The following is a 24,928-nucleotide window of genomic DNA, read 5'->3' as shown; positions in this document are numbered from 1 at the left end:
CAAAAAGATTATTTGTGTAGGAGAAATCGCTCCGTGTTGTTCATCACGTTTGGCTAAGAAAAAAAAGGAAAATTCAGTCATTACAACGTCAAACTTTTTTCCAAATTAACTCCATAATATCGACAGAAACATGGCAATAGGTTGTTTAGAATCAATCCTCAAGGTGTTTTTCACGTATCTATTCGATGATAAATCATTTGTGGCAGTTGACTTTCTCCTCTGAAGCAAATGGTAAAATGCACGCAGCTGGACATTACGCAATAATTTCAACGGAGGACACCAAGCGGGCACCTGGTAAATGTAGTCTCTTATGGTCAATCTTCCAATGATATGCATACAAATACGTCACAATGCTGCAGACACCTTGGGGAAACGACAGAAAGTGTAGGCTCATTCCTGGCGCATTCACAGCCATATAAAGAGACATTGGAACACAGCGCCCTCAAAATCTGGGCCATTTCCTGTTTGAAATTTCATCTTGGTTTCGCCTGTAGCATCAGTTCTGTGGCACTCACAGATAATATCTTTGCAGTTTTGGAAACGTCAGTGTTTTCTTTCCGAAGCTGTCAATTATATGCATAGTCGAGCATCTTTTCGTGACATATCTTGTTTAAAACGGGAACGTTTTTTTTATCCAAAAATTAAGAGCGCCCCCTATATCGAAGAAGTTAAGAACAAGTTTCTCTTTAATTCTATGTAAAATATGTATCTTTCATCAAAGTTTGAGTATTTCTGTTATTTGATGTGGCTCTACAATTTCTCCAGATTTTTTGGAGGCATTTCTGAACATGGCGCCAATGTAAACTGAGGTTTTTGGATATAAATATGAACTTGATCGAACAAAACATACACAATACATGTAACATTTGAGTCCTAGGAGTGTCATCTGATGAAGATTGTCAAAGGTTAGTGATTAATTTGTTCTATATTTCTGCTTTTTGTGTGACACCTCTGGTTGGAAAATGGCTGAATGCTTTCTGTGACTAGTTGCTGAAGTAACATAATATGTTCTGCTTTCGTCGAAAAGCCCTTTTGAAATCGGACACGGTGGTTGGATTAACGAGACGTGTATCTTTAAAATGGTGTAGAATAATTGTATGGTTGAGGAATTTTAATTATGAGATTTCTGTTTTGAATTTGGCGCCCTGCAATTTCACTGGCTGTTGGCAAGGTGGGAGGCTAGCGACCGGACAGGTGTGGCATATCAAGAAGCTGATTAACCTCTTTCAGCTAGGGGGCACTATTTTTATGTTTGGAATAATAACATTCCCAAAGTTAAACGGCCTATTTCTCGGTTCCATATGATAGAATATGCATATAATTGACAGATTAGGATAGAAAACAGTCTGAAGTTTCCAAAACTGTCAAAATATTGTCTGAGTGTAACAGAACTGATATTGCCAGGAAGTGGCTTCTATTTTTAAAGCTCCATGTTCCATAGCCTGCCTTCGCTCCATTTAAAGGGATGTCAACCAGATTCCTTTTCCTATCACTTTCTCAGGGTGTCAACAGTCTTTAGACATAGTTTCAGGCTTTTATTTTGAAAAATGAGTGAGAAAGATAACATCGCGTAAGATAACATCGCGTAGTGGATAGCTGGGTGTTCGCATGAGTTTTGCTTGCGTGGGGCAGCCATTGTCTCTCCCTCCTACTGGAAAAGAGACAGTACCGGCTGATATATTATCGATTCTATATATTAAAACAGAGGATTGATTATAAAAAATGTTTGACATGTTTCTGTGGACATTACGGATACTATTTGGAATTTGTGTCTGCGTTGTCGTGACCGCTCGAGCCTGTGGATTTCTGAACATAACGCGCCAAACAAACGGAGGTATTTTGGATATAAAAATCATCTTTATGGAACAAAATGAACATTTATTGTGTAACTGGGAGTCTCGTGAGTGAAAATATCCGAAGATCATCAAAGGTAAGCGATTAATTTGATTGCTTTTATGATTTTCGTGACCAAGCTACATTGATGCTAGGTGTTCATAATATTATGTCTAGTGATCGATAAACTTACACAAATGCTTTGATTGCTTTTGCTGTGAAGCATATTTTCAAAATCTGACACGACAGGTGGATTAACAAAAAGCTAAGCTGTGTTTTGCTATGTTGCCCTTGTCATTTCATAAATATATATATATATTTTTTAATATGGCGCTCTGCAATTCAGTGGTTGTTGATGAAAATTATCCCGATAACGGGATGGGTTGCGTCAAGAAGTTAAACAGCATGATCATTACATTCTTAATTCTATTCTTTTACTTTTAGTGTGTTTTTTGTGTGTGTGTATTGTTGTGAATTGTTAGATGCTACTGCACTGTTGGAGCTAGGAACACAAGCATTTCTTTACACCTGCAATAACATTTATTAAATATGTCTGTGACCGATTTTGACAAGTGCACCTTGTGCTGGGGACAATAAAAGGCCACTCCTAAAATGTGCAGTTTTGTCACAGAACACAATGCCACAGATGTCTCAAGTTTTGAGGAAGTGTGCAATTGGCATGCTGACTGCAGGAATGTCCACCAGAGCTGTTGCGAGAGAATTGAATGTTCATTGCTCTACCATAAGCTGCCTCCAATGTCGATTTTAGAGAATTTGGCAGTACGTCCAACCGGCTTCACAACCGCAGGCCACTTGCAACCACCAGAGCAGGACCTTTACATTGGGCTTCTTCACCTGTGGGATCGTCTGAGACCAGCCACCCGGACAGCTGATGAAACTGGGTTTGCACAACAGAATCATTTCTGCATAAACTGTCTCAAGGAAGCTCATCTGCATGCTCGTTGTCCTCATCCTGGTCTTGACCTGACTGCCGTTTTGCGTTGTAACCAACATCAGTGGATAAATGCTCACCTTCGATTGGCACTGGCACACTGGAGAAGTTTGCTCTTCACGGATGAATCCCAGTTTCAACTGTAACGATCAGATTACGTTGTGTGGGTGGGTTTGCTGATATCAATGTTGTGAATAGAGTGCCCCGTGGTGGTATGGTAAGGGCAGGTATAAGCTACAGACAAGGAACACAATTGTTTAATCAATGGTCATTTGCACAGAGATACTGTGACGAGATCTTGAGGCCCATTGTCGTGCCATTCATCTAACACCATTGAATGTTTCAGCATGATAATGAATGGCACTGTCACAAGGATCTGTACACAATTCCTTGAAGCTGAAAATGTCCTTTCATCCATGGCCTGCACACTCACCATACATGTAACCCATTGATCCTTTTTAGGATGCTCTGGATCGACGTGTACGACAGTGTTCCAGTTCCTGCCAATATCCAGCAACTTCGCACAGAGGATTGGTACAACATTCCACAATCAACAGCCTGATCAACTTTATGCGACAGATGTGTTGTGCTGCATGAGGAAAAGGGTGGTCACACCAGCTACTGACTGGTTTTCTGATCCACGCCCCTACCTTTTTTATATATATATATTTATTATTATTATAATTTTTTTTATCTGTGACCAACATGCATATTGGTGTTCCCAGTCATGGGAAATCCATAGATTAGGCCCTAATGAATATTATTTCAATTGACTGATTTCCTGATATGAATTTTAAGTCGGTAAAATCTTTTAAATTGTTGTGTTTTATATTTTTGTTCAATGCAGTTGCAGTATGGGATTCACAGATAAATATTTGCCAGCTAGGTATCTTAACTAAGTTAACTGTCTAAAATGTGCTAAATGCTCTGGATCAATAGGCTTACGCTCTGTTTGTTTTGTGCACGCAGCAAACCGAGAGTAGCATTTGAGTTACTTGTATAACTTTATGCGCTGGGATGTCTACCCTGAAAATACTTATTCCCAATGCGCTTATTAGCATTTAGTTATTCTCTTTGATTTTACATGTGCTCTTTAGCATTGCTAACCGCCGGATTACAATAGCGCCCCTTATGTTCAGTGCCGGTACTACCGAATATCCTGGTATGGCACAGGGTCGGTTTGACAATCCGCCCAAGCCTTGTGTTTTCCCGCCAATTGCATTATGGAATGAACATTCACGCGTTGCGGCCTGCCATATGCACGTTGCGGTGCAGCTATAATGGGATGTATTTTTTTGCAACATTTTAAGCCAGAGTCACAACATTTTCCGAGTCAAGATCACGTAGGGTCAAAAAGCAACCCGAGATCTACCGCTCAAATGTTCTTTTTTTTAATCTTTTTTTTTACGTGCCTGACAATGTAACAGTAACCTAATTAAAAACAGTTATGTAGGGATAATATTTGTGCAGAAGGCTTAATACGTTATCACAGCATATTGGCTATATGCCTGCCAATATTGTTCTTCAGACCATATTATATTTCAAATCTCGAGTTTTGGTAACAAAGTGGATCACTCGGTGTAGCGGTTGAGGCACAGCTGAGCATAAATTTAAATTTGCTTTTTTATTTTACTGGACTGATGGTGCTTTCAAGACAATTGGGAACCCGGGGGGAGGAGGAGAAACTAGGTCAAATCATGATGTCAGTGATCTTTTAGGTCAGAAGGTCGGTGCTCTAGAAAGAGTTTGACCATTCAAAAAACCATTTTCCCAGGCATTAGTCTCAGCGGAGGGATGTAGAGCTCAACAGATCAAAAACATAAACTCACTCGTAAAAACAGCAGCTCTTAGACTGTCATTGAACACAGCAATCTCTGGTCATGGTTTTTAAAGTTATGAAATCTCAAGTAGACTCTCAAACTTTGCTGTGGCTAGTTCATGGAATCTGTAGTCAATGGGATATATGAGCCCTCCGATTTGGCCAGCGATCTCCTGGTCCTCCGGGTAGGCAGGGTTTGTCATTTCAGACAAATGAAATCTATCACAATGGGAACATTTGCCTACCTGGTGCACATGGCTTCTGAATCCAGTACACCTACCGCCAACAGCGCAACACACATTCTAATGGAGTGGTCTTTTGTCCATTGGCTTTGCTACAGAAATGTTTGGTGATCGACTAGGAATGCCTTGAAGGTAGATTGTGATCGACCGGTTGGTGACCACTGTTTTTAAGGCTCTGATCTGTTGCATCAGCCTCAATGCTTTTTAAAGTTATTTTGATGTACTGGTTGTATACATTTGGGATCTGTCCCAGAGTTTGTTTGGAATAAGCTATTTTATTTTCCACACAGAATGACAAGCTGACCAATAGAAAAGTTTACCTATTCTACGGGTGACATTAGATTGAAATAGGCTAGTGATTTTGCTGTTGGCTGAGCAAGAACATTTGGTCAATTATTCTAAAATCATGATGCGCATCGGAATTCGGTAAGTGGCATGTTCTGTTAAGATGAATTACGCCGTGGGTGGACGCCATAATAAGGTTACGCACCCAATGCTTAGGCCTATATGTCAAATTTTGAAATGCTTCCTGTCAAATGTCCAGCTCCACCCTGACACTCGAACACTCTCATTACTCCTCACTCTCATTTGCACTCTCCTGCTCTGACAGTGAGCCAGGCCAGCCACACTACCCTACCCTCAGTTTAGCAAGCTACAGCAGAGCCACTGACAGGCCTGAGGGGGTTGAGTGCTTTAGAGGATGTAACACACCTTTGACTTAGCATTGACTCACCCTCCAATCATCCTTCAAGCATTTGACTCACTTGAGTGTTTACCAGCCTGTTGTCTACTGCCTCGTGATAAGTCTGTCAACCCTCTGAGATTTGGACAAAGATGGAGATGGGCATATCTTTGTCTTAGACAATGGATATCTGTACCATGCACAGATCATCGGGGCATTTGCGTTTGCGCGCTTCGGGGAGCGAGGCATGTCCTCACTTTGTATTTGCGGGGATCCGTGTGAGCTCCTTGTATGAGCGCTGCAGTGAGTGTCCCTCACGGCCCTTAATAAAGCCTTGTGTGTGTGTGTGCTTATTTTTTATGGTGAGCCCACAGAGGGATCTCCGCCATGCTGGGCACACACCACATTAATTCCAATCCTTTGCCATCTGAGCTGCCGAGTGGCACTTCAAAGTTGGAGTCGGGTGGTGTTAATCCAGGGCTGCTCCACTGGACTGGGCCCCAGCTCTCCCAGCCGGCCCCAGGTTTGAAGTGTGATCAAAGTGCAGCCTGCCCCTGATTGATGGGCCCTCTCCGGCCCAGGGGCTGGCTGTCAGGGGACCAGGAAGTGCCAGGAAGCGTGACACGGGATCTCAATGTCCTCCTGTCGACAGGAAGGGGGAGACCAGATCAGAAACAAGAGTCCTCCATGATAACCCTTACATACTGAAATGGGGGAAGAGCCTACAAATTTACTGTAAGGGTCATCATGGAGGATTGTTGGTTCTGGTCTCCCCCTTCTTGTCGACAAGAGGACACTGAGATAATGTCACTCTCCCTGGCACTTCCTGGTCTCCTGAGACATGGGCACAGACTTTTGTTCACAAACCTGTACACACACACACTTTTACACTCTCTTTCCCAAGGCTACACACAGGTTTTTGTTATTGCACATGTACACATACTGTACCTGTGCTATCATAACACTGTGAGCGTATCTGTTGAAAGAGCCCCATGTTCTATGATGGAAATGGCACTGAGGCTAGAAAAGTGCCTTTTTGATTGGGTGGTTGATGCACATGTGCGCATCGCAACTGCACACATGTACACACAGCCCCACTATCATTTAGGGCTTTTACAGTGACCGTATGCAGGCAAATTCCAGATGACTGTTTAGTCACGATAACTAGGTCTCCAAGCTCTGATGCTGCTGATGGTCATTAGTAGCCGACCAAACTTGCTAACTGCCCGGTACTCCGCACTCTATTGTCCCTCTAATCACTCTGACATAAATGCAAATGTTTTAGAAAATAAAATCAACACATCATGAGTTAATGTTGCACAACATTTCTATAGGCTATGCATTTGTGTGAGAACTGTTTTGATGGCCTCTATTAAAAAGAGGAGGATCCCATCACCTTTCTATAGGCTAGGCCTGCCATATTTATTTCTCACACAAGAATAGGTCAACTTTTGCACTATGGAGGATGTAGATTGACAGGCTTTTGCTGTTTGTTAGGCCTTCTCATCTAGTTGGCTGACAAAGTAGGCTAAATGTGGACAGTTCTAATACCTTCAATACACGCCTTGAAAGTTGATAAGGACGTGCAATTGCATCCCCAACATGTTGATCTTCACTTGTAGCCTACTATTTAGTTGAGATGCCTGTGAGAAGGACTTGATCACGTGACAGGCAATGGCTAATAAGAAGATATCTAGATATCTGAGAGCCATGTGAGTGTGAGGTGATTCTGCACATAGCAGCCGGGAGAAGTTAATTATAATTGTTATATTCAGTCCCTTTAGCCTCAAAAGTCGTGGATATTTTTTTTTGGGGGGGGGGTGTAACACCCCCGTAACGGCCACACAAGGGAATGCCGCCGGGAAATTCAAGACCTGGTGAGAAAATTATCAAGTGCTTGTCAAATTGTGAATGAGAGACTGATGAAGTGTGTACAGCCTGCACAACAAACAAATCAGAGCTCATGCCTTTTCCTGCAACTTTTTTCTGATCATCTTCAGTCACCACAACATGCAGCCTTAGAATGTATTAAAGATCTAAACCTATCCCGTTTGGAGAAGATATCCTTTCTATTTTATTCAGCTGTTCAACTGTGTTCTTCATAATAAAAATGCCATTAAATACCAAGCAAATCTTGTCTGCTAAATGAACCAGTGTAGCCCACAGCCGTAAGGCATAACCATATCGGGGCCTAACATAAGGACAACTGTGTGCTATTCTGTTCTTCTGAAATAAACTCCTTCATATCATGTTTCTTTAAACCTGTCAAAAATAACTAAAGGATTTATTGTGATGGTGTAGGCTATATTAAATGGAAAAGCTACATTTTTAAAACATCTAAATCCAAAAGTCTGTGTCAGTGGCATGTAGGCTATGCGTGGACGCCAGGAGATGCTAAACGTGTTTATGTTAATTGACAGTCAATTACCCTGAGATGGGCAAATATTTGCTTAACAATCACCAGCTGACAAAATTGAATGACCCCCACAGCCCTACTCCCAGGAGCTAACCATGTTATTGTAGATTCTGTCCCACTAGTTCCAGGCACTCCCAGGGTTGTGAGCTTCCCCCTCCCAGGCTCTTCATATTGAATTATTCTCTAGATCCTTTAGAATCTTTCTAATTTGCCACTGTAAGCAGATTGATCAATAGCTTTTTTGCCATTAAAATGTGCTCAAGAAGCTTAATGAACTCTGTTTTGAATAATAGGACTTGTAGATAATCAGCCCAGGCAGCCCCTCTTGCATGCTTCTGTTGCAGCATCAACCAGTCCTGAGTAGCTGTAGTTTTTACCCCAAAGCAGATACATCATCTTATCCTGTTTTTCAACCCCTCCCTCCCTCCATTTTTCATCCTGCTGACTGTTGACTCCTGTCTTCTGTGCCTCTCCACAGCCGGGAGGTGTGGAGACTGACCCCCAGTGACCCGGCACTCACCGTTTCTCTAGAGAGGGGCAGCAATCTGCAGGCTGCACAATGAAATGGGCCTCCTTGTCCTTGAGTTTATTCTCGACTGTCAACATGCTTTTTCTTTGGGGAGGTGGAGGGGTGATTGTGTTTTATGCAGAGAATTTGGAAGTGAGTTCTTTAGCTAGAGACTGAGGGGCAGTCAGCTGCAGGCAGATTTACTTTTTAAAGAGGAAGGGCCAATGCTGAAGGGTTGCTTTGCATCTTGGGAAACGGGGGAAGGGGGGTTAAGTGAAATGGACAGTTGGTTGATGGAGCACTTTTCATTAGCATTTTTTGCCCTCTCAGCCTCCCTTGTCTCTCCCCCTCCTCTGCTCTGTAGCCGAGGGCCTTTGGGTATCCCGGGGAGAGAGAGAAGCATGCTGGGTAATGGTGTGTGGTGCTGTGGCCTGGTTGGCCAGCGGCGGAGGGGAGGGCGCGGGTCTGTGCGGTGGCATTAGTCTCCTGCTGCTGTCCCTCCTTGGCTCTTTGAGGGCCTTTAGAGTTTGCTCTCCCGGTTACTGCCGCTTCATAAGCCCTAAACGGCGGCCACACAATGCCAGGCAGGAGAAGGGTCAGGGTTGAACTTGAACCTCGGCTCCAACCGCTGGCAGAAAGGACTTCTCTGAGAACATGTCAACTAATCCCCCTCCCGCAGCAACTCAAAAACTCAAACAGGTCCCCTACGCACAGCCTACCTACACGTTCTGTATGGTTGTTTGTCATGATCAAGAGTGTTAGACGCGTTAGAATACTGCCTAATATTCTGGTCCCCTATGGCTCTCACAATATAAGTTACTAGTTCCAATATCCACACTTCAAACAAGTTTTGCTACGAGAGCTCCTGTTTCTTTGAAAATGTCAAACTGTGTCTTGGAAGCCCTAAATTCCCATCACCACCTATGGTTTTACTCCAGGGCATCCGTATCACTCTGGAATCGTAATGCTTTTTTTTAACCTCACCGACCTGTGACTAACACCAACCATTAAATGTTATATGCCGACTTTAAAACTGAGATTTGTGTGTGCCTTTTTAAAAAGTGGATCTCCATATAACTCAACGGTTGACCTCTTGGATGTGTCTCTCTCTGTGTGGTAGGAGCTGGAAGAGGCGCTACAGAAGCAGGACACAGACTTTCTGGCTGACCTCCTCGTCTCACTGCTGCAAGGATGCTACCAGCGCACAGACATCACGTAAGTAGTGCCCCCCGGGTTTCCCACATCCTTTATTCAATCTTTATTTATATGGGAGTTCAATATTCATACTTTTTCTTTCTAGAGAGGGCCTCAGAACTAGGCCTAACTTCTTAGCTCGCCAGCACACAGCAGCACATCTCGTTACCTTCCTTCTAACAGACCAGTCTTGGTGACAACATCCAGGGGCCGTATGGGCCTGTAACACGGGAAGTTTGAGTCACAAACCCTGTTTAGTAGTGAGCACATCAGTGTGCACAGCTTGTGTTGAAATCAGCCTTTGCAACTGAGTGAGGCTTCTCACAAAGGAAACTGGGGTTAGGCGGATTTTTCCCTGGGGGGGGGGGGTGATGACTAAATGTGAGCGAGAGGGAGTGGGAAGAGCAAAGGAAAGTGAAATAAATGTTCCTTCCCTGAAGGGGCCCCCACCCACCACCGCTACCTCCTCTCCTGCTCTTGATCCATCAGCACCACTGGGGTAGGCACCTATCAGCCTGTGACTTGGGAGGGATGTGGGAGGTTAAGGCTGATAGTTTCCACACCCAGGCATGCAGTAACAGGACAACCTGCCTTATTGGACAGGACAGCCGCTGGCATCCCGGGGGTGGATGCTCAGCTCTGGCCTTTCAAAGAGCTGCCCTTTTCATCCGCACGCGTTAAACGCTCCGGCGGAGCTGGGGAGGGGGGTGGGGGTGTTGGCAGAGGAGGAGAAAGGAAGAGATGGGATAGTGGGGGGCCTGCAGCTGTGTGAAAGTGCAAACTGCTCTTTCAAGATAAGCCATTTTTTTTTTCTCCAGTTTTTCTCCTCCTTTCTTTTCTGTTGTTGCATCGGCACTCACCCCTGCCCTGAGCCCTTGTTTCTGTTCGTCTGAGCAGGAACTGAAGGGTTCCAGATTAATCAGACAGATCTGACCCGGAACCAACATTTATTTACCAGCATCCAAAAGAACAATGAAACAAACCCACTCAAGTGCAAAGAAATTGCTGTCTTTTCCCCCTCCTTTTCTCTTCAGAACCACTACGGTATGGCAGCTTGAATTATTTCTTGACTGTCTCTTTCACAATAGACATCCTGTTGAAATTGAGAGGTTATATGCACTTGCTTTACAAAGCACACTGTAAGGACAAGCATTTGCAAGTGAATGAATAGCGGTGCGCCATATTGTCGGATCCCAAGGACTCTTTAAAGGGCTATGTAGTAGCTTGACAAAAATAACAGCAATCGCCCTATCTCCAATCAGCTTTTCTTTTGTTGTGTTGATTGGTATCAATACGAAGCACATGTTCCTTTTGACCTTTTGACACAGTAGGCGTTTGAGAATGAATGACTTCTAGTTGAAGAGATGAATGAGTATGTGACATGAATGGGTTAAACAATTAACCTAGGCCTAAATTCTCACATTTTGTATGGGAACCCTTGACTAGTCCACACCAACCAAATTCACTGCAGTAGATCTCTCTGATTTTCTATTACCCACCCCTCCTCACTACTGTATTGTCATACTAGCATATGGGTCTAATCTCTGTCCCGCCCCTCTTAGTCCCCAGGCGTTCAGCAGTTATCTGGACGACATCATCAACTACCGCTGGGAGCTGGAGGAGGGGAAGCCCAACCCCCTGCGCCAGGGGCCCTTTGAGGAGCTGACCCCGCGCACACAGGTGGAGCTGCTGCACAGGCTGTGTGACTACCGCCTGGACGCCGCAGACGTCTTCGACCTGCTCAAGGTGCTACACACACACCTTGTACCGCAAGCCTGCACCTGTTTTAAACTCCCTTTATTATGACTGTTTCAGAGTTAGCATGGGTAAACGGTCAACTGGGGAAACATGTTTTGGTACCTGTAGTTTTGGTGATTTGTTTTATTGGGGTGCGGTTGATGGTGACTGACTTAAAAAAAGAAGAAGAAAAAGAAGTGCTGTCGAACCTGACATAGTGGAACTGTAATATGCATCATTAGTCCATGCAATGTTTGATCCCAGGGCCTGGATGCGGACAGCCTGCGCGTGGAGCCGCTGGGGCAAGATGGGAGCGGTGCCCTCTACTGGTACTTCTATGGTACCCGCATGTACAAAGAGGAGCCGGTCAAGAGGAAAGCGGAGCAGCTCGAGTAAGTGGGTTGCACCATCGGGCATCGGCTGTGGATGTTGGATGGTTTTGCTTGCCTGTAATTCAGAGGTCATAGAATGTGAACGCTATGCTGGTATATAACCAGTCATTTTTGTATCGATTCTCTGATACTCAGTGTATGGTTGTCTGCATTATATGATGTGTTACTGTGTATATATGCTCTATGGTTTCTGTAAGGCTATGAGGTATGTAATATGTAAACAGTAGCACTTCCTACTGCTAATTCTGTTTTCTAACGAAGGACAAATTGAGCACCAACATAGTAATTACTATGTACCTACTAGCCTGTTAGAGGTTAATCATATGGGTCACTCCAGTAATAGCTACCCTGGTAAAAGGCCTGTGTAATTTAAAGTGTGGTCGGTTATTTGTTTTTCACTCTGTTGTCCCTGTAGTGAAGCCCCTGAGATAAAACCAACAGAGAAGAGGAAAAGGGGAAGACCACCAAAGAAGAAAGTAGAGGAGATCCAGCTAAGGTGAGACCAGCAGCAAACGCTGTCCTTAGTGGTCTCGTGTTCTCTCCACTCTCAAACGTCTCCAGAGACGTTCACCACCTTCATTCCCCAGACCTTGTTCATGCAATGCTTTGGAGTGGATGGTAAATACTGAATGGGCTGGCCTGTTGTTTTGTCAGTGAGGTGGAGAGTGAAGTGAAGAAGGAGAATGGACTGGAAGGTCTACACTCAGGCACAGGTGAGGAAAAAAAGCAGAGCTATCAGAAACATCTATCTAGATCGACTCCAACTTCTGATATTGATGCTGACGATTATATTTATTATATAATCGATTATATAATATATTTTTTTAAGTTTATTGGTCTTGTACATAGATTTCTATATGTTATCACAGGTGCAGCAAAATGCTTATTTTTCTAGCTTCAACAGTGTAGTAATACAATGACCATACACATCCCCTCCCCCTCAGAATGAGCTAGATCAGAATGAGCAATGTCAGTCTCCGGAGTATATTGGCCATGATGTTGTCTGTCCGTCCGTCCAGACCGAGAGCGCGGTGCCTGGTCCTTGGTGTGTGACACGGAGGAGCAGTGGGCCAGTCTGGCTGAGAGCATCAGAGACAAAACGTCCCCCCAGGACCGCCACCTCTACCGCATCATCAGCCAGAACTTCCTCCCTGAGATCAGCAGCATGATCGAGCACAAGGTCAGTCAGCTCTCTTCTTAGTCTCCTCCCTCCCCCTCCCCTTCTCAACCCATCAATCTTCATTCAGACACTGACTCAGTCAGCTGATGTGCTCTGTAAGGGCATAGCGTCTCAAATGGCTGCCTCCAGGAGGAATTGGGAAATGGAGGCTGTATGGCGCGGCTGCAGGTGTGTGGAGGCAGACTGGTCTCTGCTTGCCCAGAACACTAGCTTCTGAGCCCCGGGCCCATAGCTGGACTGTCCAGTCTCTCTCTCATCTGTGGCCCTGTGTGCAGTTTCTGCTGGAGTGACGGTCAAGGCTGGGAGTGCTCATTTGTCGCATGGTTTTTCTTCTGCGGAATGAGTCGCCTCTGAGATTGTTGACACTGTTTTAACTGTTCAAACTCTGCCCTTTTTAATACATTGCATACTCATTTATCTTTTGAGTATACATAGCTAGACAGTAGAGCAGGACCAATATAGATATTTTTTTGTTTGTGCTGATACCAAGGAAGCCGATGGATTATATTTTATGTCGATATCATTAAGTCACAAATCAGAAAAGTAATCAAATTAATCGTTTACCTTTGATCTTCGGATGTTTTCACTCACGAGACTCCCAGTTACACAATAAATGTTCCATAAAGATTATTTTTATACCCAAAATACCTCCGTTGGTTTGTCGCGTTATGTTCAGAAATCCATAGGAAAGAGCGGTCACGACAACGCAGACGTATATTCCAAATAATATCCATAATGTCCACCAACATGTCAAAAGTTTTTTATAATCGATCCTCAGGTTGTTTTTAAAATATATTTTCGATAATATATCAACCGGGTGTGTAGGTTTTTCAATAACACCGGGAGAAGCAATGGCCGCTTTACTCTGTAGCGCAAAACTCACTCTGAGAGCCCCCACCTATCCACTTACGCAATGTGATCTTTCACGCTAATTTTTCAAAACAAAAGCCTGAAACTGTCTAAAGACTGACACCTTAGGGAAGCCATAGAAAAGGGAATCTGGTTGATATCCCTTTAAATGGAGGATAGGCATGCATAGGAACAGCGAGGTTTCAAAATAAGAGGCACTTCCTGATTGGATTTTCCTCAGGTTTTCACCTGCAATATCAGTTCTGTTATACTCACAGACAATATTTTTACAGTTTTGGAAACTTTAGTGTTTTCTATCTTAATCTGACAATTATATGCATATCCTAGTTTCCGGGGCTGAGAAATAGGCCGTTTCAAATGGGTAAGTTTTTTTTTTTTGCCAAAAACTAAAATACTGCCCCCTACACGCAAAAGGTTAAATAAAAACATTTGATGACAAAAAGTCATTAATGCATTCATTTTTAAATAAAACAATACATTTGACTTTGTTTTTACCAAACTACATAACAACAACATGGTAATAATTGTATTTGAATGGTAAATCTCTTAATAAACTGGGTAAGTTTAAGATGCATCGGCCTACTCGCAATATAGGTGAATGCATATTCAATAGGAGTGTGTGCATTGAGTTACTGATATTGTTTTTGCTGATCAGTGGGGTCTATGGTGCTACACATGACAATCTGTTTGCCTTTCATGTGGGACTTATTATCCTACTGATCAACAACATTCGCAAAGACTCTTTACTCCAGCATGTCATGCCTGTATGGAATGGCATTATATAGGCACTGCTGTTAGTTTGAGAATATAACAAAACCTCTATTCCATGCCAATGGGTCCATCATAATGATTTGTGATCACGGATGCTAATGAAACTAGTATTTTTAGTTACTTTTCGTGATAGGACGCATCTCTGAACAACTCAATTGGCTCGTTCAGCTATCTGTCAAGAAATGGGCGGGTTGTAACTTGATCCTACTGCTACAATTGGATAGACTGAGGTTTTAACGCCGCTCTTTTTCACATCTCGCATATCTCTCCATCGCTCATATCATTTACTTGCTACTATGAGAACTAGCTCAATGGCAATTACATGTTCTACAAAGCCATAAATGATAACCAGTTAACTTTAGCTAGCTACGTTGGCCATTAGCTCTTATCTGATATCTTGCACCATGTTTAGCTACCGAGCTAACACCACAGATGAAAGGGTTAGTTATTGTAATCTTTGCCAACAGGTCACATGGCGATCTGCTAAGCTAGCTAGCTTATTAAGTGCATGTCCAGGCACGTCGACACAAGCCTTATTATTCATTAACACAAACTGAATTCAGATTTACGGAATTCTGTAGTGATCAACGGGACCTCTCGCGTTAGCCATCCCTGTGATTAGGTCCGATAGATACCCAACACAGCCTGCCTGTCCTTGTGGACTGTGACAGTCAAAAAACAATTGGCCATTCTGTCGGCATGGGGTCATTCTCTAATGGTCATCCGATGGTGATCTGTCCTTCACGGCCAGCATGCCTGCCTGGACATATTCACAGTTCTCAAGCTGCTGAACATTCCCACTGGATGCAGGCATCTGGGATGTGTGTGTGTGTGTGTGTGTGTGTGTGTGCGCTTTCGCAGCATTATTGTATGAGTGCGCACACAGCCATGGAGACCTCCAGCTCCCGTCCACAACCCTGGCTGTCACAGCCATTTCGCAGGGCGCTGACGGGAGGCAGGCACTCACCTTGAGGCGGGATGGAGCCACTTGATTGACGACCTGCTGTGCTGCAGGATTGTCGACTTAAGTGGCGACACCAGAGGCAGTCCATCTCCTGTGTGCGATTAAGTGCTGTGGGTAATGCACAGAGCAGAGGCAGGGCAGAGGAGCCCCGGGACACACCGGTGTAGAGAGACAAGACTGGGGGATGGGAGCTGTAGCACATTCAGCAGTTTGACAGCCCCTTTGGTGGTGGCCACCACTGGCCCAGTGGAGGAAGAGCAAGGCAGCTATCTAACACGTCCCCATGCTGCTGGCAGGCAAAACTCTACAGAGGGGGAAAGGGCCTCTTGTTGGGGTTCACAGGGCCCGTCCTGACGGGAAGCATTTACATTTGAGTCATTTAGCAGATACTTTTCTTTCTCCAGCATTACTTAGTTAGTGCATTCATCTTAAGGTAACTAGGTGACAGAACCACATCACAGTCGTAGTAACTACATTTTTCCTCAATAAAGAATATAAAACATAACAAATAACACCACAGAAACAAAAGGCACAGGAGGTGGTGCAGCCCAGGAGGCAGGCATCCATCTTGTTTCCCATAACATCCAAAGTACCATACTCTGTTACCCCCATGCTCTTGGAAACAACCATACCTTTTGGACTGCATTCTCTGACATGCATACTGCCTGGCCCAAAGGGTTCTGCTCTGACTGCAGCTTCCTGCTGTTTTTTTTTCATCCATGTTGTGGTTTGTATTCTGCAACCAATTCTGCTGCTCATATTAAGTATGTAACTTTCTTACTAATTGCTACGTTATGGACTGTGGCAATGCTGTGGTCAGTTTTCACACACATTACCGCCCGCTCCCCCAGCTTTTAGTGGAAATCATTACGTGTGATTGCCACAGGGAGCATGGAGGGGTTTGATTTGTTTGGTTAGTCAGTGACCCACTAGGAGAAGGGTAGCAGGGTGGGTGGGATTTAAAGGGGGGGTAGTCAGTCGGGGAGGAGGAGCAGAGCCTGGATCACCCCTTCTCTCCTCACAGCTCTGCTGGAAGACCACAGAGGATTCCCTGGGGCCTGCTTGGCTATTAGCTCCCGTGGATGCGTTACTTGATCAAAGCGACTTTTGTGTGAATAAGGAAGCCACTTATTTGTGTTTTTAATCTTGATTTTTTTGCCTCTGCAGGTGAATGAGCAGAAGCAGAGGCTGCTGGAACCCACCCCAGTACGCAGCTCTTACCGGCTCTCTGAGAAACGCATGAGCCAAGAGGAGGAGGTGAGACCAGCTGCGCGTGTGTAATTTATCGTTCTTAGTGTATGTCCCGTCTCCTGTAAGACCCAGTGGACTGATGGTTTCCTGTTTGTGTCCAGAACACGCTGCAGGCCATAGCCAATAGGGAGCAGCAGAAACAGAAGGATGAGGACATGGACAGGCAGGCCCTGCTGATGGAGCAGAGACGAGAAGAGGAGATGTTGCTGCAGGAGGAGCGCCAGAGAGAGGAGCTGGAGAGACTCCAAGCTGTGGAAGGTGAGTAGTGGAGCTGGGTTATGGGGCAGGGTGGGGCTCAGGGTAGATTCTGAAAGACTGCCAACCCCGCACACACATCTGCATTTGTATTGCCTGTACCGTTGAATGATCTATTGCCCTGGTTGTGAATTATATATTGCAATATATTACACGTATTGGGCTGAGAGTGAGTGGGAATATATAGCCCTTTGAATCACAGGAGTCCTTCTGATGTCACCTGTCAAGGGTTAATTAACTGGTGAAGGACCCTCATTAATGTATTATAGATGAACAGTGGGACCGGGCTGGGCTGCCTGGTCTCTGGTGGATCAGAGCAGTTGGAATCCACCCTCCAACATTTTTTAATCTGCACAGCAGGTGGGCGGCAGCAAGCATCCTTTCATGTTGAGAGATAGTGTTCCTTTCTGTTCTCGCCTTCTTCTTTTTTTATCAGCTAAGCCTGCTAAAGGATGGTCAATGAATCACTCTTCTTCTCTGAACTCCTTCAGTCTCTCATGTTGTTCGGCCTGGTTTTTATTGACTCTGTGCACCAGCAGGCGGCCGGATGGCCAACAGGTGGCCTTGCAACTGTAGTAAAGTACAATCCCTTATTCTGCTGCTGTTGTGTGTAATTAAATGTGGTTCCTGTGTTCTGCTGTTTCCCTCAGAGCGAACACGGCGGCGGAAACTGCGTGAGGAGAAGGCCTGGTTGATATCCCAGGGGAAGGAACTGCCTCCCGAACTGCTGCACCTGGAGCCCCACTCACCCATTCGACGCTCCCGCAGGACAAAAGAGTTGTAAAGAGCCACACACTACTACTCGACACTAGAGTACTGATAATTTATGGACAGCGAATTTTTGTTAAATGTACTTGTTTTTCCAATCAACAAACAAAACGTATTCCACATTCACAGATGTGGCAGACATAAGTAACATAATAAAATACATGTTAGCTATTTCAGCTTTAGCTGAGACAACGAACAAATCATTTGTTTTACAGCACCTTACACAATATGTGTAAATATACACACACATTTCCTTAATCGCCCCATTCACTCTGTCCAATTTGAAATATAGTTCAGTATTGGAGACCAGAGTCTATCAAACTAGGGCTGTCTCTTGCGGATGTCAGAAGTGAGCTTTTCAAGAGGAAGAAAGTCAATCTGATCAATTCACGTTTTAAATGTGAGAAGAATTAGCAACCCATATACATTTGGTGATGTGTTGGTTGGTTTTTAAAAAAGAGAAGAAACTGGGCATCTGAATTTGAGCATCTGAAATAAATAGTTCAATCTAGGGAGGATGTTCATACGGTTAACATTAAATCTTCCGACTAAGCTAATTGGGAGGGAGATCCAGGTTTGGAGATCTGGCATTACGAAACAAAGGTTCCAAGGTATGGAAACACCTTTGTTTTACATTGGAATGGACAGTGTGTCTTCATAGAGCTGGTCAGTGTAAGAATGAGGGGGCAAACAATGGACTTGTTCAAATGTATATTATATCCTGAACTTGCTGTACTGAGCAATTGTCTGAAATGGGAGGGAGGGATTTCTCAGGGTTGAATAAGTAGAGCAAGACTACATCTGCTTAGAGCGAAATATTGTACTGAAGGCCGCCTGCAGAAACCCCCATAATACTTGGATTGCTCCTTATCAACTCCGCCCCAACAAGTAGAGCAGGGGGGGACATCGAGCATCCCTTGTCTTGTGCCACATCCCAAAGGAAATCTGTCAGAGTTCCAACCGTTAGTAGACACCATGGCATTTGGATGAGAATATAGGGACCTAATCCATTTAATGAAGTTTGGGCCCATATTGAACTTTTCTAAGACTGAGAACAGAAAGTTCCACTCCATCCTGTCGAAAGCCTTCTCAGCATCCAGAGATGCCAGCAGGACAGGGGTCTTCTGTGCGTTTACGTGATCAATAATATCAAAGAGACAGTGAATGTTATCAGAAGATGATAGTCATCTTTTATTATTTTGAGATGAAGAGTGTTTAGTCTTTTGGCCAGCAATTTGGTAATTATTTTGTAGTCAATCCAATAAGCTTCTGGTCCGGAAGGACGATCAGGATAGAGGCTCCTTGTCTTTTATAGCAGAACTGTAATGAGGGCTGTGTACATAGTCTGGGAGAGCGGGAGAGTCTGGGAGAGTTTTTGCAAAAATCATCCAGCATTGGCATGAAAATAGGGCTAAGCTGGGGCCAAAAAGCTTTGTAGAAGTCTCTGGGAAATCCATCTGGGCCTAGGGACTTGTTAGGTGGCATGGGGATAATTGCCTGTAGGACGGCCTCGGGAATGAAGGGGGAGTTGATCTTCTTGGTCGGTCTCTGATCGTTTTGGTATTGAGATTCCCTCAAGGAAGGAATAGAGTTCTGCATGTTTTCTGTCAGAAGTATATCATTTGCGGTAAAAGTTACATTTGTCTTATATGGGACTTCGTCATCTGCTGTTCGGATGGCTGTGATTGTACGCGCTCTGACTTCTCTTTTTTTCAGTTGGTATGCAATCAATCTGCTATACTTATTGCTATACTCATTGTGTTTGTTTAGTAAAGATCACTTTTTATTTGATAAAGTTTAGTTTGGCTCTGGCTGCTTTAAGTTGACTCCAAGAGGTGCTGTCTGGAGATTGTTTATGTACTTTTTTGCAGTGTTAAAGCTCCCTCTCAACATCTAACCTGTGTGTTTCCGTTGATTTCTTTCTTAGAGGAAGCATATGGAGTTAGATGACCTCTTAGTGTGGCTTTGGCAGAGTCCCACATTGTGGCCAGAGGAACAGGATGGTCTTTGTTGTCTTGTGTGTAGTTGTCTAGCCATGTAGTGACCAAATGTATGGAATGCTTTGTTTGATAACATGGAGGTGTTGAATTTCCAGCTCTTTTGACCTCGGGATGTTTTTACAGAGGTCAAAGCGGAAGGCGGACAAAGGCGTGATCTGAAAGTGCTATGGGTCCGATTGTACATGTGGCTGAATTTATGAATCTCTTTGTGATAAAAATGTAATCTATACGAGAGTAGGTGTTATGGACATTGGATTAGTATGTATAATCCATAGAATCGCTATTAGTCTCTCTCCACATATCTGTCAGTCCCATCTCTTTAGTAAGAGTTTTTTGTCGATCTAGGGTTTGTGGTCGGGACTTGAGATGATTTTGTCCAGAGTTGATTTGAGAGTACAATTAAAATCAGCCAGCCAGCACTCCAAAGTGCGAAACAATTCTCATTGAACAGGGTTATCATTTTCAACATGAAAGCAGGAGTATCTGTGTTAGGGGCATATCTATTTAAGATGGCAATTGGTTAACCGTACAGTGACCCAGTTATTATAATAAATGAGTGAATTTGTTTTGAACATTTTCTCAATCTTTTATTGCAGCTATGAAATTGATGATGATTATACGGCATTGTACAAAGGTAATGTATATGCCCTGTCATCTATGCAATCATCACTGTATAATGTCTGCATGTGTAAAGCATATTGACCTGCACATTTTTCTGGACAGCGAGCCAGGATATTTCCTCTGTTCTGACTCCGACTGCCTTGGTCCTCCTCCTCTCTTTTTGCTCTCCCCACAGTGTTGGAGGCCCTGAGAGCCCACAAAGATGCCTGGCCCTTCTTGGAGCCTGTGGATGAATCCTATGCCCCTAACTATAATGCGGTCATTCAGGTGAGCTCACAGTGAAAAGGAAGGTTCCAAACTGTCAAATGACGGTTAGATGCCTCAGTTATACGAGTTTTTGTCGTTGTAATTTGAGGTCGTCAATTCCACAAGTAGTCGTTTGTTTGCCCTGATTTTTCCCCAGACTCCGATGGACCTATCCACCATCGAGACTAAGCTGAATGAAGGGGAGTATATTGCCAAGGAAGAGTTTGTGTCTGACATGAAGCTCATATTTGAAAACTGCATCGAGTACAATGGGGAAGACAGCGGTAAATACACACGCCTCTTAATTTTGATCTATAACCTTGTTATTTTTTGTCAAATTTCTAATGTCCCAAAAATGCCTCGAGCTTGTGCAAATGGTTTTTGGGTTGACTTTGGACTTGATTTATGAATATGAGATAGATCAATTTGACTAAGTGCACGTGGTGGAGAGGGGAGAATGGCTGCGTTGGGGGAGAGCTCTAATGTGGCTCTGTGTGACAGTGATGAATGGGGAGTGATTGAGCTGTGCATCAGGCCCTGCAGCATCCTGCCTGCTTGCCAGAGAGACATTCTAGCCCCTAGTTAAGCGCCCTGTCTGGAGCCATCCATCCGTCTGAATGCACTCCCAAGGGAGAGGCATGGGGGCTAGGGGTCAACCACACCAAGGCCCTCTGAACAGGTCAACCTGCCGGCCAACGCTGGGGTCAACATCGCCTGGCCCCACAACAGACGAGTGTGTGTCTGTGTGCGTGGCATGCAGATAATACTCATGGTGCTTGTGTTTTTCTTCAGAGTACAGCATCATGGCAGAATCCCTGGAGCGTTGTTTCAGCCGGGCGCTACTGAAGCACTTCCCGTCGGAGGACGGCGACACGGACGAGGAGTTCCACGTGAGCGGCGAGGACCGTGAGAGAGACCGCAAGGAGAAAAGGCGAAGCAAAGGCAACAAACAGGCAGGGCCAGAGAGCTTGATCCGAGCCACTGAGCAGGCCTCACGCAAACGGACACATCCAGGGGGCAAGGGCAGCACCCCAATGGAGGAGGAGGGGAATAAGCCAGCACTGCCACCCCCTCCCCCCCACTGGGCCAATGGACCCCCACACCCCCATGACATACCTCATGGACAACCCCATCCTGGGAACCTTTACTACCCAGCACAGCAGGTAGCTGGCCATGCATGTCAAAAACAATATTTCACATAGTAGAAAGTATATTTTACTGCTTTAGTAGGAGTTGGTAGTGAATGAAGAGAAAGCATCAAGGGTTTTTCCCCCTTTTTACAGAGGAGCTAAAAGGTAGTTCTAGATGAAGACAAATGAATGCATTACATTTTAGACATGAGATGTTGAACTGTCATCCATTCTGCAGCAGCTCCAGCACCCCCCTAATCCCCACGGCCCACACATGTACGGCCAGAGGATGGACCCCGGCTACGCCTACCCTGGACAGGGACATATGCCCCGGCCTGGGGATCCCAATGCTCATCACATGCCTCAACATTACAGCATGCAGGTGAGATCAGCTCAGAAAACAATCGAAGGAGGTTTCACATATTTAATTCGGAGCTATCCAGTATCTGCTGTACTTGCACAATGTTTTGTGTGTTTCTGATCTGTCAGTTGATTTTATATTTGCTGCTATGCACATACTAATAGATGTGTATTCCAGCCACACATGCGGGATGGACACCACGTTGGCCATAGATACCAAATGGGGCCTGATGGCCGGCCTCTTCAGCCACAGCACCACCGGCAGCAGCACCCCTACATGGGTCCCACCCATGGTCCCTCACTGGGCCCCCGTCCCGTGGCCCTCCAATCTGGGGGCCTCTGCACCCCCATGCCCGACAGCAGCATGTACTTGTCCCGCCAGTGCACCAACGGCAACCCCCTACACCCCGGAGGGAACTGCTACCCCGGGCCTGACGTCCCACCACGACACAACTACCCAGCCTTCCATCCAGGAATGGGCATGCATCCTAACATGTGGTCAGGGATGAACCACCAAGGCCAGGAGAGGCCCAGTGGACCTGGGAAAAAAGTGCAAAATATGGCTAACCACCACTCTTATAACCCCGGGGGTCCTCGTCCCATGGGCCCCAAACCCTGGCCAGAGCAGCCTGGGGGCCCCGGAGGGTACCCCTCTCATCCCAATGGACCCATGGCCCTGCGGACCCCCATGCCTCATCAGGACTCCAGGCAGTGTCTGGCCTCCATGCTGGAGAGCCCAGAGATGATTGCCCTGCAGCAGCTGTCTGCCTCCTCCACCGGACTCTCTGCTGGCTCCTCTCACCAGGACATGGGCAACTTCCAGCAGCAGCCCCTACAGGGTGTTGGCAGCGCCCCAACTCACCCCTCGCAGTACCACCCTCCCCCTGAAATTCAGCTGCTGCGTCCTGCCAGAGACAATGGCCCGGACAGCCAGGCTGCCCATCACGCAGATTTGAAGCCGAAAGGTAGGAATGACCTTCTCTGCTTTAGAGCTCTACCTCGCTCATGTTATGAAAATTTACCTTTTTTAAAACATTTTAATTCAGGACTTTTCTGTCATTTAGTCTATATTTCATAAGCAAACCCCTCAACTCCCCTCAACAATGCGATAATTGTTTATCACAGTAAGTGACAAATTAAATATTGTCCAGTTTAATGGAGTGTCTCGTCATCTCTCAAAGCAAGTCACATGTTATCACACTGCAGCAGTGTTCATTTTATCAGTCTTTTTTATTTTTTTATTTTTAGATTTAGTCTAGTCGTTTAGACTAAAATAGTATTAAAGATACACTATGCAGAAATCACTCCTCCATTTGCTAGTTGCAAATATTTGAATAGCTCGCTGAATTTCAGTTTGTGATAAAACAAGCAAGGATAGTGTAAAGAATCAATCAATCAAATGTATTCATGAAGCCCTTTTTACATCAGCCGATGTCACAAAATGCTATTAGTGCTAGGTTCCAGCCTAAAACCCCGAACAGCAAGCAATACAGATGTAGAAGGAATACCTAGGATAAAGTAATCCTTCTCACCCCCCCCCCCCTTAAATGATTTAGATGCACTATTGTAAAGTGGCTGTTCCACTGGATGTCATAAGGTGAATTCACCAATTTGTAAGTCGCTCTGGATAAGAGCGTCTGCCAAATGACTTAAATGTAAAATGTAAATGTAGAAGCACGGTGGCTAGGAAAAACTCCCTAGAAAGGCAAGAACCTAGCAACAAACCTAGATAGGAACTAGGCTCTGAGTGGTGGCCAGTCCTCTTCTGGTTGTGCCGGGTTGAGATTATAATCGTACATGGCCAAGATGTTCAAACGTTCGTAGATGACCAGCAGGGTATAATCATCATCATCATCAGTGGTTTTAGAGGGTGCAACAGGTCAGCACCTTGGGAGTAAATGTCAGTTGGCTTTTCATAGCTGAGCATTCAAAGTTAGAGACAGCAGGTCAGGGTTTCATATCCGAAGGCAGAATAGTTGAAACTGTAGCAGCAGCACGACCAGGTGGACTGGGGACAGCAAGGAGTCATCAGGCCAGGTAGTCCTGAGGCATGGTCCCAGGGCTTAGGTCCTCCGGGAGGGGAGGGAAAGAATAAATGTACCATCTCAACCGCTGTGAAATATCTTTTCCATAACCAATAATATTGTATTTTCAGCTGTTTGAAGTAGAGGTCGACCGATTAATCGGAATGGCCGATTTAATTGGGGTCAATTTCAAGTTTTCATAACAATCTGTATTTTTGGGCGCCGATTTCTGATTATTTTTTTTATTTAAAAAATATTTAAATTATACCTTTTATGTAACTAGGCAAGTCAGTTAAGAACACATTCTTATTTTCAATGACTACCTAGGAACTGTGGGTTAACGGCCTTGTTCAGGGGCAGAACGACAGATTTTCACCTTGTCAGCTCAGGGGTTCCAATCTTGCAACCGCAGTTAACGAGTCCAACGCTCTAACCATTGCACTCCACGAGTAGTCTGCCTGTTACGCGAATGTAGTAGAAGCTAAGGTAAATTGCTAGCTAGCATTAAACTTTATAAAAAACAATCAATCATAATCACTAGTTATAACAACTGATCCAGTTTAGCAGGCAATATTAACCAGGTGAAATTGTCATTGCACGCAGTCAGGGTATATGCAACAGTTTGGGCTGCCTGGCTCATTGCGAACTAATTTGCCAGAATTTTATGTAATTATGACATACATTGAAGGTTGTGCAATGTAACATGAATATTT

The 24,928-nt window shown here is 44.7% G+C and overlaps 1 protein-coding gene across 1 annotated transcript in view; it reads left to right on the top strand.

Moving 5' to 3' along the window:
- The window catches only part of LOC135524193 (chromatin remodeling regulator CECR2-like), a 66,243-nt gene that overhangs the window by 26,145 nt on the left and 15,170 nt on the right, over positions 1 to 24,928 (top strand). The window contains exons 2-16 of the mRNA XM_064951507.1: positions 9,573 to 9,667; positions 11,209 to 11,392; positions 11,648 to 11,775; positions 12,191 to 12,271; positions 12,430 to 12,488; positions 12,795 to 12,955; positions 16,728 to 16,817; positions 16,913 to 17,069; positions 17,717 to 17,846; positions 20,431 to 20,468; positions 20,631 to 20,722; positions 20,859 to 20,985; positions 21,494 to 21,864; positions 22,070 to 22,213; positions 22,370 to 23,156. Coding sequence (XP_064807579.1) covers positions 9,573 to 9,667; positions 11,209 to 11,392; positions 11,648 to 11,775; positions 12,191 to 12,271; positions 12,430 to 12,488; positions 12,795 to 12,955; positions 16,728 to 16,817; positions 16,913 to 17,069; positions 17,717 to 17,846; positions 20,431 to 20,468; positions 20,631 to 20,722; positions 20,859 to 20,985; positions 21,494 to 21,864; positions 22,070 to 22,213; positions 22,370 to 23,156 — 2,644 coding nt within the window. The remainder of the gene's footprint in view (positions 1 to 9,572; positions 9,668 to 11,208; positions 11,393 to 11,647; positions 11,776 to 12,190; positions 12,272 to 12,429; positions 12,489 to 12,794; positions 12,956 to 16,727; positions 16,818 to 16,912; positions 17,070 to 17,716; positions 17,847 to 20,430; positions 20,469 to 20,630; positions 20,723 to 20,858; positions 20,986 to 21,493; positions 21,865 to 22,069; positions 22,214 to 22,369; positions 23,157 to 24,928) is intronic.

This window comes from Oncorhynchus masou, chromosome 31, assembly GCF_036934945.1.
Source record: "Oncorhynchus masou masou isolate Uvic2021 chromosome 31, UVic_Omas_1.1, whole genome shotgun sequence".
NCBI lineage: Eukaryota > Metazoa > Chordata > Actinopteri > Salmoniformes > Salmonidae > Oncorhynchus > Oncorhynchus masou.
This window is presented reverse-complemented; position numbering and strand designations above follow the sequence as displayed.